The sequence below is a fragment of the Sycon ciliatum genome, chromosome 13, assembly GCF_964019385.1.
Source record: "Sycon ciliatum chromosome 13, ocSycCili1.1, whole genome shotgun sequence".
Lineage (NCBI taxonomy): Eukaryota > Metazoa > Porifera > Calcarea > Leucosolenida > Sycettidae > Sycon > Sycon ciliatum.
This window is the reverse complement of record NC_088655.1, coordinates 19,913,144-19,933,620: the sequence shown is the minus strand read 5'-3', so window position 1 is coordinate 19,933,620 and position 20,477 is coordinate 19,913,144. Positions and strand designations below refer to the sequence as shown.

Here is a 20,477-nt window from a genome sequence, read left to right as displayed (position 1 = left end):
AGGTTTGCGCAGTCCTCTCCTGACACCCGGTCTTTTTCACTCACACGAGAGCACCTCAAAGTCATGAGGGAGCTCCGAACAAATCCGGATATCATTATCTCCCGCCCGGACAAGGGTCGGGCAACGGTTATTATGTCAAGGGAGGACTACCAAACCAAGATGATGGTCATACTAGAGGATAAGACAAAATTCTGCAGACTCGGACGGTGCGATGTATATGACCATACAGAAAACATCGACACTAAACTTAGCAAATACCTATTGTCTCTTTCAAAAACACATCAAATTTCTGATTATGAGTACGACCATCTGGCGCCGACGGGATCAACACCACCACGAATGTACGGGCTCCCAAAAATTCACAAGAAGAACATTCCCTTACGACCAATACTCAGCATGTCTGGGTCACCGCAATTTAAAACATCCAAGTGGCTATGTGCCATGCTACAACCGGTACTCAACCTCTACAATAGCCACTGCGTCAAAGATACTTTCGAGTTTGTAGAAAAGCTAAAGGACGCAAGCTTTGAATCGAGCGGATTCATGTGCTCGTATGACGTGGTGAGCTTATTTACTAACGTGCCACTACGGGAGACCATTGACATCTGCGCAACAACACTGTACCACAATAAGTCCATTACTCCGCCGTCTTTGAACGAAACGGAGTTTGTGAAACTCATGTTAATGGTTACGTCGGGCGTTGAGTTTTCATTTGGCAACGTTATGTATAAACAAATAGATGGCGTTGCCATGGGCTCGCCGCTTGGTCCTGTATTGGCTAATATCTTTGTAGGGTTCTGTGAAGCGTCCATTAGTCCATCATTGTGGCCCTCTATGTACTGTCGTTTTGTAGACGATGTGTACTGTCACGATGAGGATGAGGATGTCTGTGGGACTTTTCTACTAACTCTGAATAGTCTCCACCCGGCGTTGAGATTCACGTCGGAAGCGGAACAAAACGGCAGCTTATCCTTCTTGGATGTACAAATATCACGGAATATTAACACTAAGAGTTTGGACACCACTATCTATAGGAAGCCAACGTTCACCGGCCTCTACATTCCGTGGGGGAGCTATACTCCAACGAAATCGAAGAGACATCTTGTGAAGGCGCTAGTTTATCGTGCACATAGAATATGTTCCCCTCATCTATTGCAGGACGAATTAGACAGACTGACATCAATATTTACGAACAACGGCTATCCAAAGGAATTTCTGGTCAAGCTAATCAACGAAAAACCGGTGACAGACAAGCCTATCCAATTTGGACCTGACCGTTGCCCAGTGGTGCTCCGTTTACCCTGGGTTGGCACCGGTTCTGCGCGCGTGGAGAAGGATGTTCGTGGTATCGTATGTCCATCATATCCGTGCGTCAAGCTGTACGTCATATTTGGGACAGTGCGTACGTTCAGTGTGAAGAAGGATGTTCTACCTACCCTTAGTAAAAGTAACCTTATCTATTTCTTTCAATGCCGACAATGTGAAGATCGGTATGTAGGTAGAACCTTTCAGCACCTGGGCGCACGCATTCGTCAACATGTGCCGTTAAGTTGTGTTCCGCTTGATGCGCGCGATTGTCGTCCTCGCCGTGGTCGTCCTCCAAAATGTGCTGTCCAGTCCATCGGTGGATCTTCCTCTTCCCGTGAAGATGTGACTGCATGCCCGTCCTCCTCTGCGTGTGTAGGACACGGGCCAGCTGAGAACAGCATAAAAGATGGTGAAAGACCCACGCGTAAACCACCGAAACTGACAAAGGATCTGTCGGCGTCGGAAAGGGTGACGAGAAGCCAAGTGAAAATACGGACTGATGAGGACGAACGTACAACGACAACGGAAGTGACAACAACAGTCAATATTCGAAAACGTGGTAGACCGCGAAAACTAACCTCAATATCGGACACCGGACAAGTTGGAGTAAGAAGCTCAATAGAAATCCGCAATGGAGGAGACGTAACGGAAAGGACACCGGGTATCGCGCACCCAACGGTTAGTGTCAAGAAACGTGGAAGGCCGCGGAAACGCGAAGAGACAGACAGTGGTGATGCCACGAAGAGGCGAGATGACGGGACATTGGAGGAGACAACACCCAATGGAGCTAAGAATCGCACTTCGTCAATCAAGCAACATCTGTCAGCCCGTACCAATTATCGTGAGTTGTACAGTGATAATGTTTTCTCAATATTGTCACGTGGTAGATGTGCGTTACATTTGGCTGTGTTAGAAGCTTTGTATATCCGTAAGTTAGATCCTGAACTTTGCGTACAGAAAGAAAATGTGTTGTCGCTACAATTGTTTGGTGTTACTCCTCGTCGAGGTGGTAACAATGTAACTTAATTTGCTCACTATGTTGTTGTCACTATTATTATTTTCCTTCGAGTTTTGTGTCGTGCTAAACTTGATAATTTTCCACCTTGTCACGAGTGTTGTTATCTAATTATCTTTACGCTATATAAGTTTTAGTCTTTCCAGCTTGAGCCATTCCCTGTATAATCCTTGATGAGAAGGGACCGAAAACGTTCGGATACTTATGACAAGTGCCTTATTATGACTGGATGTGTGTTTGCGTGGATATTTGCGACCCATAACTTACCTTCGTTTTAAAGTATTATCCGCCTCCGACCTCTTTTAAAAAATTATTATTATTATTATTATTATTTTCACTAGTTTGAGGGAAAGAGACAAACGGGAAAAGTCTGAAGAAAAAATTGACTGTCACCACCAGGACTCGAACCAGGGACCTTCGCTTGTAGCTAGCGATGCTCTAACCACTGAGCTATGGTGTAGTCGTCATCCCAGCAGAGACTGTTATTATTATTATTATTATTATTATTACTTGGGGCTCCCCGCGTGCTAGTTTGTACGTGAAGTGTGTGGGTTACAGTGAGGGCTGCGTCCCACCCGCCTGTGTGGATTCACAGGAAGTGTGAGTTACGAAGTCTGAAGAAAATGTTGAACGGCCTCTGCTGGGATGACGACTACACCATAGCTCAGTGGTTAGAGCATCGCTGGCTACAAGCGAGGGTCCCTGGTTCGAGTCCTGGTGGTGACAGTCAATTTTTTCTTCAGACTTTTCCCGTTTGTCTCTTTCCCTCAAACCAGTTAATATTTTATGACTTGGGGCTCCCCGCGTGCTAGTTTGTACGTGAAGTGTGTGGGTTACAGTGAGGGCTGCGTCCCACCCGCCTGTGTGGATTCACAGGAAGTGTGAGTTACGAAGTCTGAAGAAAATGTTGAATGGCCTCTGCTGGGATGACGACTACACCATAGCTCAGTGGTTAGAGCATCGCTGGCTACAAGCGAGGGTCCCTGGTTCGAGTCCTGGTGGTGACAGTCAATTTTTTCTTCAGACTTTTCCCGTTTGTCTCTTTCCCTCAAACTAGTTAATATTATTATTATTATTATTATTATTATTATTATTATTATTATTATTATTATTCTGTCAGTTTTGTGCCGAGTTATTGCACTTTCTGACTGTATATAGTATCATGTTACAGTGATGGAGAGTTACTCTAAACTCGTATCCATATGTCCTTTTCTATTTTACATTTATTTATGGCTCAACATCCGAGTTTCAAATTATTATTATTATTATTATTATTATTATTATTATTATTATTCAAGGGATCAGTCGGGGAAGTGAACTGCCTGAAAAGAGAAAAAAACGCCAGACCCACCAGGACTCGAACCTGGGACCCTGCTTGTCATGAGTAATGCTCTAACCACTGAGCGCCTTCTAGGTTCTGCCTGGTCCCATAGCTCAGTGGTTATAGCATTGCTCATGACAAGCAGGGTCCCAGGTTCGAGTCCTGGTGGGTCTGGCGTTTTTTTCTCTTTTCAGGCAGTTCACTTCCCCGACTGATCCCTTGAATTTGAAGTTCTCCCAATCCTTTCCAAATTATTATTATTATTATTATTTAAAGAGTCGGCGTGGAGAAAGCAATTTTATTAGTGCAATTAGGAGTATAATCGATGCAGACATGGCCAAAACAACAACGAGTTCATGGAATTTTTAAGGATTTTTATGTTATTCAAAATCGATTTTCATGAAATTCCATGAACTCGTTGTTGTTTTGGCCATGTCTGCATCGATTATACTCCTAATTATTATTATTATTTAAATAGGCGTCGAGGCGACAATAGTTTTAGAATTGCGATCAACAGAACGAGCTGAACCGACATTTCACAAAGGCTTTTATTGTTTTCAAAAAACGAGTGGATACGAAGGCAGTGAAGAACGTGGAAGAAAGAAAAAATGTGATATGGAAAAAAAATGATGAACAAAAAATTTGTACTTCGAACTAGTTTTCGCACAACACTCCTCAGGAAGCTACGTTGTACTAATGAAAAACAATCCAGAAAGATACTAATAAAGAGAAATGGAGTGAGAAGAAACAACACCTATGAAAATGATAATCCTAGCACTAAGGTAATAACAGGAAAAACTGCGAAAGCAATTAACGAACTTGTAAGGACTACTAGTATACTGTGACACAAGATATGACACCATGGCCAACCAAAGCCAAACCGACAGAACAAGCTGCCACTAAAACAATTTCAAACGAATAATGCTGTCCTTCTGGACACACAGATCAGGCTTATGAATACGTAGCGCACAACTGGAGAGTCCCACGCGGGGAAGACCCCGTAAACAACCACTACCTCCGCCAACACAGGACCTAGCGTCCCACTCGACAAGTCCACCATTGGCTCCCGTGGCCATGACCAAGTCACTCCCTCCACCAGCGGAGGTGGATGTGGCTTCGGCGACGCCACGTGTGTTGCATGCAGACACGTTTGCATCAGCATCGCTTGCTGCATCACCGGCAGAGACGACAAAAATACCTACCTCAATATCAACGAGACCCAGAAGAACAACTGCTAATTACACCATGACCTATTTCAGTACGGAAGTACCGAGCCAACGTAATACACAACAGGAACGTGAGACGAGGGATGGGAGGAGACGGGACCTGATTGCTCCGAGGCAGGACGTCGTTGAGGAGGATTCGGCCAGTGAGTCCAGTGATTCCGGTGAGTGTGAGAGCGAGAATGATTGTGTGAGTAAGAGTGGGTGCGAGCGTGTGTTTTCTAGTAGGAAGTCATCAGTGTATAAGCATCTTGCATCTCGTCCTGATTGTTGCAAGGTGTATTCTGATTCTTCTTTTTCTGTTTTGTGCCGTGCTCGTCATGGTTATAAGTTGCAGTTGAGTGTGTTAGAAGCTGTTTGTCAACGTATTCATAAGCCTGATCTGTGTGTCCAGAAGGACAGCATTATTCGTTTGAAATTGTTTTAGTGGCAGCTTGTTCTGTCGGTTTGGCTTTGGTTGGCCATGGTGTCATATCTTGTGTCACAGTATACTAGTAGTCCTTACAAGTTCGTTAATTGCTTTCGCAGTTTTTCCTGTTATTACCTTAGTGCTAGGATTATCATTTTCATAGGTGTTGTTTCTTCTCACTCCATTTCTCTTTATTAGTATCTTTCTGGATTGTTTTTCATTAGTACAACGTAGCTTCCTGAGGAGTGTTGTGCGAAAACTAGTTCGAAGTACAAATTTTTTGTTCATCATTTTTTTTCCATATCACATTTTTTCTTTCTTCCACGTTCTTCACTGCCTTCGTATCCACTCGTTTTTTGAAAACAATAAAAGCCTTTGTGAAATGTCGGTTCAGCTCGTTCTGTTGATCGCAATTCTAAAATTATTATTATTATTATTATTATTATTATTACGTAAGTTGAAAGAGCTTGAATAGCTGCAAATTCTCTGAAAATTGTGTCCCGATCTGACCAGCCGTTCAAGAGTTATGGCCTAAAATGTGCCCTTGCAAGGAAAGATTTTTTTGTTGCACGCTGTCTTTTTTTGGCAGCACTGTATTTGAATGTGGGCAGACCGTGCGCAACTTGTCGTATCATGGAAACACGCGAAAGTGTGCAGAATTTTGCTCCAAGTTCAAAAAATCACGTTTTTGAGCCACGTATTGGGCTGCACGACTTTTGCCAGCACCCTAGTTCCTCGCGGACTGCACTGCATGCAACACAATGTCTGCCGTGCACGTGCACAGCACGCGGCTACCACGCGTTAGTAGATCTAATACCGAGCACCTTACGTAGAAACTTACGTAGCCTAAGTGACGTACCGAGCACCTTACGTAGAAACTTACGTAGCATAGCGGTGTCGTTGTGAATACAATAATAGAAAAGCTGACAGGTCACAATCCTGTGACACAGAAACATGACGCGACAGCTTGGACGCTGTGTCAGCAGCATCAGCCTGATCAGGTGAGGTGACCCGACCAGCGGCTGCAGCAGCTGAGCAGCAGCAGGCACTTGTTCTCCGAAAACTAAGTGACTCATGCTGCCGTCATCGTCATATGACACGCTGACGCCACCACACCGTGCAACAAGGTCGTTGCCTAGCAAGACATCGGCAGCCACCACCAATAAATTCGGGACTACAAGTACATCTATACATGTGCAGGGTATGCGCACCGGTCCATCATCGCGGTGGAACTGCAGCTGTGCCGAGCCTAGTACATCAAGGGGCTTACCGTGCAACGCGAGGATGGTCGACGCGCTGTCGGCACGAAACAACTGCACATCAGGCATGTGCGCGAGCCGAGCACGAGAAATAAGTGTGCGAGTGGAACCAGTATCCACGATAGCAGTTGCTCGATAGCGGCTTCCGCCCGGAGACGAGACATCTGAGTATATGCGCGATGCGCGTTAGCCCACCGAAGGCATGATTCTGCAGGCAGAGCACCTTGTCTGCGCCGCGCACAGATCCCGCTGAAACGCTGTTCACCGACTGCGCCTCCAGACACTTTTTCGGATGGAAGCAATCCTTTTTCAAGTGCCCGGTCTTATCGCAGAACACGCACTGAAGTGTTCCTCAGCTGGCAGTCCGCTTCGGGCAGTTCCGGCGAATGTGCCCGGGCTCGTTACAGAAGTAACAAAGTGTATTGGCCTTGGGAGCTTTTCCACTAGCGCTGTTGCCACCACTGCTGCTGCAACCTCGGGGCGCAGCACTGCCACTGGCTGCTGCTGCCATCCCCGTATGAGGCCGGGACGAATCCACAACGGCTACGGCACGAATCTTGCACACAATGTCCGGTACCGAGAACTTGACGCCAGCGCACGAGAGGCGTATCTGCCGTTCCAAGTGGACCGGTAGCCACGCCAGCAGCTGTTCAATGATGATGGCGTTGTCATCACCATCGCCGGAGTGGCCGGCCGCAGACAGCAGGTGGCACAAGTCTGCAACATACGCCTCAGGCGTCTCATCCAGCCGGTACCGCCGGTTACTGAATTGGCGATATGCATCTCCTGGTGACACTCCAAATGTCTTTTTCATTACATTCACCACCTTGGCTTTGTGTTTCTGATAAGCTGACGGCATCTTGGAGTAAACTAACAGAGCATCTGATTACAAGAAGTTGTATTTCTCGCCGGCCGAGCGTAGCGAGATAGGCGAGAAATGATTTCTCGCGAAATATTTTCAGTTGCAAATATGGCATCTGGTGTGTTCTTTGTTGTCGCTTATTTTCCTGACTTCTTCAGTCAGTTTTGAGTCTCACCAGTGTCCCTGCCCTCCCACCCTTTATTTCTGTGCATATCATCAATGCTTTTTATCATGTTTGCCGTGATGTGCTTGCCATGCCTACATGATGCCTAATCGCCATTGGGGATATACACCCGGTTTTTTCCCTCGCAAATGCGTCCGTCGGCGCGAGGGTTTTTTCCCGGCTGGCTCGGTCCAGGAAAATTAATCTGACGGTCCCAAGTGCTTCTGCATCATGGCCTATTTCTGCTATCCACTGGCACGCCTATTCTATCTGAGACACTCTGTTCTCAGTCCTTGCTTGCTTCCATACCTCACTCGTTATCCGGTTCACATCTGGCTGCGGCCAACTACCCTTCACTTTGTGTGTTGTCGCTATTGCTGTCTGTGTCTCTGTGTATGCCAGTATATGTAGAGCGAGAACAGGGGCAACCTGGTTATCAGCTTTCAAGTCAGTGCTTCGGTGTCCCAACCAGAACATTCGCCATTCACTTGAAACTTGACCCAGAACATGTCCCAGTGGTCATGTTTACCCTTGAAGGGCTCAACAAATCCGTCAACCTTCAACGTCGACATTACTACCCACTAAGGTAACACAGCCCTACAGGCTACAAACACTTACAGAACGAGAAAACTGAAAAACGAAGAAACAGCCCTGAAAGGCTCAACCTCAAGCTAGGGTTTCGGGACCAAAAGTTGTCGTCTAGTATTCTTCACTACTGTACTCCACAAACCACCATCACCGTCGCTTACACAGGCCAGTGCACCAAGCGACCAGGTAGGAGAAACAAAGTTTTAAGATATTTACAAGAAGATAACAACAAGAAAAGAACCAAGAACAACGATCGCCAAATCGCTGTCATCAGCAAAACGTGCCCGCGTGCGTGCATTCGCTTACGTGTACATCAGTGCGTGCAGTGGCTTACGTGTACATCAGTGCGTGCATGCATGAAGATCGAAGAGTAGAAAAGCAGATGATCACTTAATCATGCATGATGCATCGATGAGTCAACGTACAACGTAACCATGGATATAATCATAATGGCGACAGCAAAGTTCCGCGTCCAAAAGCGCAGGTGCAACAAGGAAAAGTCAGAGTGCAGAACAAACAGAAATTCAAATCAAAAGGAGATAAATATTGCAAAGATGAAGCGAATCGGTTTGGTCTGTCAGAGGGTGCTTGCGCCCAGCGACAGGGTGACACAAAACCCTGTCAGAGAGAGTCAGTGTACAGAACATGAATATATAGAACGCCGCACGCAGTGGAGTTGCTGTGGAGAGCGATAATGCAAGCAACAACGTAAGTACTATCTATGCAACTATTATTATATCGGCGTATTGTTATTGATATTATTATCCGACAAACACGCACAACGCACTACAAACACTGTATCGTAACAACGCACTCGTAAATGATGTTATCACAACGACCCTCGTAAATGATGTTATCACAACGACACTCATTCTATTTCAGCCTTAATCTGATCCCTCCCAGGTGATTCAGCAGATTCTGAAGTGACCTTCTTCAATAGCTCTTCAACTGAACGGTGGCCGTTGTTTCGCGCCTTGTCCAATGGAGTCTCGCCATCCTAAACACAGGACAGTTGCAATATACACATTCCACACTTATCAGTATATACATCATGTCATACAGGTACTTGTGCAGTTGTGCTCGGGGAAATCCCACCCAAAGTGCACTATTTGGTGCCATGAACTCGCACAGTCCTTGATACCCAGGAAGTGGTACGAATGCGGCTGGACATACACATGTACCAGTGCAGTGATGACATCGGAACGGGTCCAGGGTATCAGCTTTGCACTCTGGGATGGATTTCAATACTCACTACGGTACTTGGCCACTGCCTTAATCTGATCCCTCCCGGATGATTCAGCAGCAATTTCGGAGTTTGTGTTTTTGCCGCTTTCAAAATGGATTCTTTGCCTTTTGTCCTGCATGTGTAATTTAATATCGTACTCATAGTGCAGGTTCAGTGAAACCCAGGCGATTCACGCAGCTGCAGATTCGTAGTACATACCTCGTACGGTATAATTGCCTTATGATCTGGAGAAAAGTTGCCGTCAACTGAATCCGCGCAGGGCCAAACCAAGCGGAGTTTAGCATGCATTCTGCAAACGGAATGGCACTCACGACGTCTCCGCCATGTTGATGATATAGAGTAGCGCAAGGAACAAACGGAGGAGGAAGGCACTCAGAAGTCTTAGCTTCCGTGCTTCTGTTCTTTGCTCACGAAAGCAGTTGTGCAGCTAGTGCACCTAAACCTGACGTGAGGGTTCATGTACGGAAATCTTGTATTCACATCTGGAATGCTCCCGGATGATTCAGCAGCAATTTTGGAGTTTGCGTTTTATGGCTTTCAAAAGGAATTCTTTTAAAGATTGGGAGAACTTCAAATTTCAAAGGATGAGTCGAGGAAGTGAACTCTCGAATCCGGGACCTTGATTGTTGTGGGCAACGCTATAACCATCCCAACTATTGAACCAAGCTGAAACCAGAAGGCGCTGACAAGCTTTTCACTCCAAAGGCAGCTCACAACACGTGCCACACATACTGATGACTCTCGGGTCTTTATCCCTCCCCAGGAGACCAACCGAGGTCAGTTCTGGAATGTGCTACCAGAATTGAAAGAAAGTGAATAATTTTAAAGGATGGGAAGAACTTCTAATTTCAAAGGACCAGTCGGGGAAGTGAACTGCCCAAAAGGAGATAAAAAATGCCAGATCCACCAGGACTCAAATCCGGGACCTATTTTTTTCATGAGCAAGGCTCACAAATCACTTTCTTTCACCTCTGGGAATACGTTCCGGAAACTGCCCGTGGTTGGTCCCCCGGAGGAGGGAAAAGACCCAAGCGCCACCAGCATGTACAGCACATGTTGTGAGCTGCATTTGGACTGAAACAGTTGTCAGCGCCTTCTGGGTTCAACCTGGTCCCATAGCTCACATGTTTAGAGCATTTTTGGTAAGTTCCGGTTAGTTTTGGTCGCATTGTGCAGGTGCAATATGGCACTTGGTACACTAAAAGATGGTCGCTGGTCGCGCAAGGCAGGTGCAGTTTCTGTATAGTACTGTCCATGCATGGAAAAACGGTCGTTAAAAGCAGGTGGTAGCTAAACCCAGATGTCGCTTACACCAGGTTTTACTGTAGAGTGAAATCTGGCCAAGTTCATACGTCCACAGATGCGTAGTACATGCCTCGTATGGCATTACTTATGATTTTCGGAAACGTTACCGTCAACTGAATCAGCCATGGGCCAAACCGAGCAGAGTTGCCCATGCAATCTGTCAACATGTCGGGAACTCACAACGTCTCCGACAGGTTGAGATAGAGCGTCGCAAGAAACAAAGGAGTAACGTGAAGCACAGAAATCTTAGCTTCTGTGCTTCTGTGCTTTGCTCTCGAAACCAGTTTGTGGAGCTAGTGCACGCACATTCATGCACGGAAAATTGGAAAATTGAAAATCCTGTATGCACGGCTACAATGCTCCAGGTCCTGTTGGCACAAGCTGCTATGTGCAAGAACAGAGCCTGCGCTGTGCTAACCTAAAGGGATGTTTGATACAATATAGTTCGAACTGCTTTTCGGCTCATGCACCCGAAGTTCTCCTGTCTGCTTCTCCCGAAGTCGTTCCAAGTTCTCGTACTTCGAAATACTAGCAGCTCATATGTGTACTGGATGGAACACAGATAATGTTCCGTCTGCACATGCTCAGGTGAACGATTCTGGTGTGAGGGCGTCTCTCAACCATATACCAACCTTGTAAGCAATGGCCATGAGGCCAATTTTAAGAATAATAGTCACAAAACCGCTGGGGCAAAGATCTGCACAAATTACAGTGTTGAGGAGGCAGTAAATTTGAAAAAATTGCCATTGTGACATGATTCCCATTGGGCAAAGATCAGGGGAACACATGATTCCCATTGGGCAAAGATCAGGGGAACACATGATTCCCATTGGGCAAAGATCAGGGGAACACATAGGTAATTTGTTTTCCTTCTAAATCGTACAGTGTAAGCACAGAACATGATCATCATGGTTCCAGGCACTCTATATACTGTTCTTTACCTCATTCCTGATGTTGCAGTCCGCCCCTGCAGCGAGCAGCGCTTGACACACATCGAGTGAACCTCTCATGACTGCCTTGTGCAACGGAGTGTCGCCATCCTGGAAGCACAGGTAAGAAACAACAGTCCAGAACTCAGTCTCAATAGGCTGCATAATAAATCACAATCACAATTTTAGAACAAAGCAGTCATAACAATGGAGAGTAGAATGCAACAGTTGACAAATTCACAATTTATCCCACACACACAGAAAACTGTTCATCCCACACATCGTCTCATTCTGTACGTTTGAACTTTCACTCAGGGCTAGCAATTGACAATTTATGAGTGATCATCCAGTGAATCCAAGCTAGTAAGCAAGGTTAACCCTTTACCACCCGTACATAGTGCGAATGAGTCGAATTCGACGCATTAGTTTTTCGCGCTGTAAACCATGGTTTTTTGCCGCACTGCGGTTGGACTAATCGCAAACTACTGCTGAAAACCTACGGAATCACCTACTATCGAGAAAACCGTGTGGTGCACATCATTTTTTCGAGAAAATCACGGTTGAATGCACCCGAGTGAAGTTGAAATTTCAAGCGTGACGCACTTCATCCTAAACGAGCATAGAGCACTGTACAAACAGCTATAACTTCGGTCTGCCTACTTCTAATTCAACAAATGACGGCTCATTGGAAAGCTATTGAACGCAGCTTTCCAACGATGTTTCACTCGATACAGCGCGAAGTAAAATACTCAAGCGCCGAAGCTCGAAGTCCAGGAAACGGCCTGAAGTTGAAATTTCAAGCGTGTGACTGTTGCACATTTCATGCTAAACGGGCATAGAGCACTGTACAAACAGCTATAACGTCGGTCTGCCTACTTCAAATTCAACATATGACGGCTCATTGGAAAGCTATTGAACGCAGCTTTCCAACGATGTATCATTCGATATAGCACGAAGTAAAATACTCAAGCGCCGAAGCTCGAAGTCCAGCAAACGGGTGGAGTTGAAATTTCAAGTGTGTATGTGTGACTGTGACGCACTTCATGCTGAAGTAAGTGTTCGCGATTTCCCCAGTGCAGTGCACACTGCACAGCCCATGATGCGTGACATGCACCAAAAATGAGCGCTAGAACACTGAGCCTGGTTCTGCTGGTGTTTGAATCTTGACAGATGAACTGGTGCATGAGCTGAAGCTGAACAGTGTACATATCGTCTTGGTCCTCGAATTTGCTAATTCGGCCGCATTGCTCAAGTTATTGTTCGCCATGAATGGCAACGATTCTACATGTTATCAGCTTGGCTTTAGTCTCATATGAAAGGTAATTCTACCAGCTTTTCAGAACTATAAAGGTGTCACTACAAATTATTTACCGTTTAGTCTCTATTCTCAATCTAGTGGACCTCGTTTTATTACATATAAATCCTGCGGCTGGTAAAGGGTTAAAACGACTCGGGACGCTCAATCTATTATTTTGCATGTTGGGAGCGTAAACATGCAAAACCTTTGCATGAGCATAGTATGAAACGGAATTAAATTGACCAATTTCAAGTAGACAGCAGGATTTTGCCCAAAGGTTCTTCCACAGTTCCGTCTTTGATTTTTTTTCCACTTGTTGTGGTGAACTTTTAACTGGCTTCGAGTTACTGTATGAACATATGTTCAGGTCATGACCAGATTCCAGTTGGGGCAGGGTCAGAGAAACATTTGTTTTACTGTACGTATTGGGTAAAGAGTGAAAACAGTACATGCATGTACACCAGGCACTACACTCGAAACTGTACCCTTACCCAATTCTTGATGTCCTTCTCGGCACCGGCATCGAGCAGGGTTTCGCAAATTGGGATATTGCATTGCTTGACGGCATAGTGCAATGGAGTGTCACCAGCCTGGAAGCACAGGAAAGAAACAGGAGTCCGCGAAGAGTACTCAATAAGTTACATATTAGATCACAATCACAAGTGCAGATCAATGCAGTCATAACAGTGGAGAGTAGAATGCAACAGTTGACAAATTACAAAATTATCCCACACATCGCTCAATCTACTTCCATGTTGAGAGTGTAAACATGCAAAACCTTTCCATGAGCATAGCATGGGAAAACGGAATGAAATTGACCAACAAACGTTCTTCCACAGTTCCACCTTTGATAGAATTCCTCTTGTTGCGGTGAACTTTTAACTAGCTTCGAGTTAGTACATAAAAAAATGTGTTCAGGTCATGACAGATTCCAGTTGGGACAGGGTCAGAGAAACATTTGTTTTACTGTACGTATTGGGTAAAGAGTGAAAACAGTACATGCATGTACACCAGGCACAACACTCGAAACTTTACTCTTACCATATTCTGGATGTCCTTCTCGGCACCGACATCGAGCAGGTTTTCGCAAATTGCGATATTGCATTGCTTGACGGCACAGTGCAACGGAGCGTCACCAGCCTGGAAGCACAGGAAAGAAACAGGGGTCCACGAAAAGTACTCAATAAGTTACATATCAGATCACAACCACAAGTGCAGATCAACGCAGTCATAACAGTGGAGAGTAGAATGCAACAGTTGACAAATTCACAATTTATCACTCACATCGTCTCATTTTGTACGTTTGAACTTTCACTCAGGGCTAGCGATTGACAATTTATGAGTGATCATCCAGTGAATCCAAGCTAGTAAGCAAGGTGAAAACGACTCGGGACGCTCAATCTATTTGCATGTAGAGAGCGTAAACATGCAAAACCTTTGCATGAGAATAGTATGAAACGGAAATAAATTGACCAATTTCAAGTAGACAGCAGGATTTTGCCCAAAAGTTCTTCCCCAGTTCCGTTTTTGATATAATTCCACTTGTTGTGGTGAACTTTTAACTGGCTTCGACTTAGAGTAGAGAAACAACTGTTTTACTGTACGTACTGGGTAAAGAGTGAAAACAGTACATGCATGTACACCAGGCACTACACTCGAAACTGTACCCTTACACTATTCCGGATGTCTTTCTCGGCACCGACATCGAGCAGGGCTTTGCAAATATGGATATTGCATTGTTCGACGGCATAGTGCAACGGAGTGTCACCATCCTGAAAGCACAGGAAAGAAACAGGGGTCCACGAAGAGTACTCAATAAGTTACATATTAGATCACAATCACAAGTGCAGATCAACGCAGTCATAACAGTGGAGAGTAGAATGCAACAGTTGACAAATTCACAATTTATCCCACACACAGAGAAAACTGTTTATCCCACACATCGTCTCGTTTTGTACGTTTGAACTTTCACTCAGGGCTAGCAATTGACAATTTATGAGTGATCATCCAGTGAATCCAAGCTAGTAAGCAAGGTGAAAACGACTCGGGACGCTCAATCTATTTGAATGTTGAGAGCGTAAACATGCAAAACCTTTGCATGAGCATACAGTGAAACCTGTCTAAGGTCTCAAGGGACGAGAAAAAGTGGTCGCCGTGGTCAGGTGGTCTTCTTATCCAGGTTCAGTGGGTTACGTGACCATGTCCACATGATTGTGATACATCATTTTGATCAGTGCATTGCACACACCTATGCTACTCTAGCACGACTTATGTGCCTGGGGTCCTCAGACCTGTCAAATGTCGTGCATGCACCATGTACATCTACACTTCCTGCACTGATGTGTAGATCTACCATGCATGGTGCACTATGCAATGCATACATTTACATGTACTAGCACTGTGCAACGCGGTCCCGGGTGGGTGGTCGCCGGTCGCGTTGAGCGAGTGGTCGCCTTATCCGAGGTGTTTTGAATGTGAATGCGTCCGTGACAAGGAAAAGTGGTCGCCATGGTCGAGTAGTCGCCATATCCGAGTGGTCGCCATTACAGGTTTTACTGTAGTATGAAACGGAATTAAATTGACTAATTTCAAGTAGACAGCAGGATTTTGCCCAAAAGTTCTTCCCCAGTTCCGTCTTTGATATAATTCCACTTGTTGCGTTGAACTTTTAACTAGCTTCGAGTCAGTACATAAAAAATGTGTTCAGGTCATGACCAGATTCCAGTTGGGACAGGGTCAGAGAAACATTTGTTTTACTGTACGTGTTGGGTAAAGAGTGAAAACAGTACATGCATGTACACCAGGCACTACACTCGAAACTGTACCCTTACCCAATTCTGGATGTCCTTCTCGGCACCGACATCGAGCAGGGTTTCGCAAATTGCGATATGGCATTGCTTGACGGCACAGTGCAACGGAGTGTCACCATCCTGGAAGCACAGGAAAGAAACAGGGGTCCACGAAGAGTACTCAATAAGTTACATATTAGATCACAATCACAAGTGCGGATCAACGCAGTCATAACAGTGGAGAGTAGAATGCAACAGTTGACAAATTCACAATTTATCCCACACATCGTCTAATTTTGTACGTTTGAACTTTCACTCAGGGCTAGCAATTGACAATTTATGAGTGATCATCCAGTGAATCCAAGCTAGTAGCTGTTGAGAGCGTAAACATGCAAAACCTTTGCATGAGCATAGTATGAAACGGAATTAAATTGACCAATTTCAAGTAGACAGCAGGATTTTGCCCAAAGGTTCTTCCCCAGTTCCGTCTTTGATATAATTCCACATGTTCCGGTGGACTTTTAACTGGCTTCGAGTTAGTGTATGAATATATAATGTTCAGGTCATGACAAGATTCCAGTTGGGACAGGGTCAGAGGAACAAGTGCTTTACTGTACGTATTGGGTAAAGAGTGAATACAGTACATGCATGTACACCAGGCACTACACTAGAAACTGTACTCTTACCATATTCTGGATGTCCTTCTCGGCACCGGCACCGAGCAGGGTTTTGCAAATGTCGACATTGCATTGCTTGGTGGCACAGTGCAATGGAGTGTCACCAGCCTGGAAGCACAGGAAAGAAACAGGGGTCCACGAAAAGTACTCAATAACTTACATATTTGATCACAATCACAATAATTGCAGATCAACGCAGTCATAACAATGGAGAGTGGAATGAAACAGTCCCCCCCCCCCCCCTCAGTCAAATCCTGGACACGCCACTGACAGCCACAGTACACAGTCTTGCAGTAGGTCAGCAACAGCCGCCACAGTCAGATGTTACGTTGCAGCCGCAGTCTGACATCACACAGTTCGTTGGAGCTATATTGGCAGCGGTATACACGCAGAAGTCCTCGGACACTTGATCACAGCAACATATGAAAGGCTATATGGCCAGGCAAGCTGGTGGGATCTGCCACAGTTTGCCGGGCAGCCTGAAGAATGGCTGATCTTCAAAAAGATGTTCAAGACAACAACCAGGGAATTTTGGGTTTTCGCATGCGGAGAACCTGCGCCGACTTCACCGTGCGCTGAATGGCAAGGCCAGAGACGCAGTTCAGGTCATGAAAAAATTCCAATTAGGTCGGGGCCAGAGAAACTAATATTTTACTCTATATTCTTACTGTATGTATCACCATGCACAACACTCAAAAACTGTGCTCTTACACTATTCTGGATGTCCTTGTCACCAGCTTCGAACAAGGTATGGAAAAAATTGTTTCTTCCGTTCATGACAGCATAGAGCAATGGTGTGTTGCCACTCTGGAAACACAGGCAAAGGGCAACAGCTCACGAAAAGGTTCTCATTACGTTGGATATGAGATTACAGGAAAACAATAGTAGATCAACTCAAAACAATGCACAGTGGAATGCAACAGTGAACAAAGTGAAAATTATCTAACACCTCGTCGCATATTGTACATTTGAAATAACTCTCATCCGGGGCTAGTAATTGACAAGTTGTGAGTCACCATCCATAGAATCCAAACCAGTAAGCAATGTGAAAGTCAATCTAGCTGCATGTCGAGGGTGTTTCTAAGCGAAATATTGGCATGAGCTTTCGATGAAGCGGAATGTAATTGATCATGTTCAATTAGACAGGAGGCCTTTGGCCAACGTTATTGTCCAATTTCCGCATTTCATGTAATTCTGCTTGTAGGCGCGCACTTTGAACTGACTTCCAGTCAGTACATGAAACTGTGTTGCAGGTCATGACGAGATTCCAATTACGTCAGGGTCAGAGAAACTAACTGTTTTACTGTATGCATTTTGTATAGTGCAAAGACAGAACATACAAATCACCGTGCACAACACTCAAAAACTGTGCTCTTACACTATTCTGGATGTCCTTGTCGGCACCAGCTTCGAGCAGGGATTTGAAAATGTAGATATTGCCTTGCTTGACGGCTTTGTGCAACGGAGTGTCTTTACCCTGGAAGCACAGTCAAGAAGCATTGGTCCAGGGAAAAATTCTCAATAAGTTGCACAAAAGTTCACAATCACAATGGCAGATGAACGTTTAGCTATGGAGATTGTAATGCAACAGTTGACAAAATCACAAGTTGTCTCACACATCGTCTCATCTTGTACATTCAAACTCTTATTCGGGGCTAGTAATTGACAACTTGTGAGTCACCATCCATGGAATCCAAGCTAGTAGGCAATGTGAAACCGACTTAAGTTCCTCAATCTATATGCAGGTAGAGAGTGTTAACCCATTCAGCGCTACTGGGCCTTGCCTATGGTACTCTGCATATAAAATGCTAAAAACAGGGCCAATAGCAAGTTCTAAAACTACAGGGTTCTGGCAACTGGGGTTCTCAAATATTTTGGAAATGATTGCCAAGACTATCAACTACATGGTGAAAGAATCGATACAGTCCCCAAAAAGAATAGCGCCTCACAATAGGGGACGCAAGTTTGCTCAAATTGCGTGAAATACGCCAAATGCGTGAAATTGCAGCTGAAAGATCGCTGAAAAGAGAAGAAAAAAAGACGCGTAGTGTTTCCAAGCTGGATTCGTATCAACGACCTATCGTACAAGAGGCAGGATCATGATCCAACTGACTAACAGTGCATTTCCACACTAGACAGTGCCAGAAATCACTATATCCCATGACGTCTATAGACGTCATCCCGCGCGTGGGGGGCACTTTCAATGACGTCTATAGACGTCATCAGCGTTCAATGGGTTAACGAACGAGATTTGGGCATGAGCATACTATGCAAGGCCGTCACAGCCGGCACTTTTTCGGCTTTTTTTGTTTTTGTTTTGTTTTGGAGCACACTGCAACTAAGCGCGAAGATCACAGCTCAGCCCAAACGTGGCAAATAATGAAGAATCCTTGTCCCCGATCCTGGTTTATTGCAGAACAATAAAGTCTTTCATTGCACTAGTTACACTGAAATTGCACCAAATGCCTGAAAATGCTTGCATTTGCCTTCAATGTTTTAAATATTTTCCCGGGAGAGGATAATGAAGAATTCTTGTCCCCGATCGTAGCGTCTTCTTGGCTTGTTACAGAATCAAAAAGTCTTTCATTGTAGTTACACTGAAATGGCACCAAATTCCCGGAAATGCTTGCAATTGGCTTCAATTTTTGAAATTTTTCCCGGGGAGGGCCCACGGACCCCCCTTCCATGGCCGCCCACCTCCAAAGTCGGTGCGACGAGTCTGCTATGAAATGGAGTGAAATTGACGGTGTTCAAGTAGACAGGAGGCCTTTGGCCAACGTTATCGTCAGGCGAAATAGCACGTCATCGTACATTTGAGATCAGCGGGAAGAAGATGACGACGTCCACTAATTTAGTATCTGTGCACACGAATCTGCTGTGTGTGTGACTCTGTGTGTCAGCTATGATATCATCTTCTGTGGTTCCATGCCTAGCATGTACGTCTGAACCATCCTGGAAAGTTTGAATGACGTAGGTTGAGCGATCGCTCCGCGAAATATACTTTTTGAAATTCTCTTCATAGTATATCTTCCACCATTGAAATTTCAAAATTTCTTCAAAAAAAGTGCTGAGAGGGGTGGCTTGCAACCTCGATATGGCTTGTTCCAGGTATGCTTTGGAGCCATCTTCTGTTGAAGTAGTGGCGGGGATCTGCCCTGCAACTGCTACAACAAAAAATGATTCGATCTGAGAAAGGGTGAGACCGCGAATCTCGGTTGAATATTGAGTATTTCAAGCCTTTTCACGACGAAGATGGAGTTCTTTTTGGAGATGGACGTCGCGGCAAAGGACATGGTGTCCGACGTCTGGCGTCTGGTGAAGCCAGGGATCATTTGTCCAGTCAGGTCGGCAGCCTAACCGTCGGTAAGCTTGTGTTTGGATCCCGTTCTGCTCGATGTGGTAGATCACAAACAATTTGATATCGCACAAATTGATCTCAGCATCGTGCGTACGGCATTTTATATTCAGAAAATCCCAAAGTGTCTCTGTGTGGCCGTCCTATGCCACGAGAAACTCCAATCAGGCTTCTATGTCCTCTGCCTTCATGATTGAATGTCCACTTCGTTTCACCAACGAACACAACAATCGAGGACGGCTTTGCAATGAAAACTACAGCTATACTGGAGCTGAAAAAAAGAAGAAAAAAACGTGTACTCAACCGCTGCTGTGAGCACGGTGGCTCGGCAATGGCTTTATTATTGATATTATTATATCTCCTTCCTGATATTTCTTTTTTTCTTTTTTCTTTTTTCTTTTTTTTGAATAATTGTACGCGTAGGGCCTGATATCATAAGAAAAATTAGCACAAGACACTGCTGCTACTTAGTCGCACAGCAAAACACACAGAAAACGACAAAATGTTACAATGAATGTAACAACAACCGTCCAAGCTAAAGGACCGACATCCCTGCCCCAGGACGGCATCTCGAACCCCCCACACACTCACCACACGGTCATCATCCAGCTTCAGTTCAATCACTGTATTCTTCCCCTGCAGACTCAACCCCCCTGTCACTAGCCATACAATCTGAAGCTGTATGTAACCATACAATGGCCCACGACGCACACACCACCCCTACGTTTTTT

General features: G+C 45.1%; 2 protein-coding genes across 3 annotated transcripts in view; both read right to left on the bottom strand.

The window, feature by feature from the left end:
• The window catches only part of LOC135829923 (uncharacterized), a 176,955-nt gene that overhangs the window by 60,081 nt on the left and 96,397 nt on the right, over positions 1 to 20,477 (bottom strand). The gene's annotated exons all lie outside the window — the stretch shown is intronic.
• The window catches only part of LOC135829925 (poly [ADP-ribose] polymerase tankyrase-1-like), a gene marked incomplete at its 5' end in the record, with an annotated part of 35,350 nt that continues 23,208 nt past the window's right edge, over positions 8,336 to 20,477 (bottom strand). The window contains 9 exon segments of one of the 2 annotated variants that reach the window (XM_065342303.1): positions 8,336 to 9,145; positions 11,641 to 11,739; positions 13,417 to 13,515; positions 13,967 to 14,065; positions 14,599 to 14,697; positions 15,757 to 15,855; positions 16,401 to 16,499; positions 17,103 to 17,198; positions 17,770 to 17,868. In XM_065342303.1, coding sequence (XP_065198375.1) covers positions 9,017 to 9,145; positions 11,641 to 11,739; positions 13,417 to 13,515; positions 13,967 to 14,065; positions 14,599 to 14,697; positions 15,757 to 15,855; positions 16,401 to 16,499; positions 17,103 to 17,198; positions 17,770 to 17,868 — 918 coding nt within the window. 2 annotated transcript variants of the gene reach the window in all.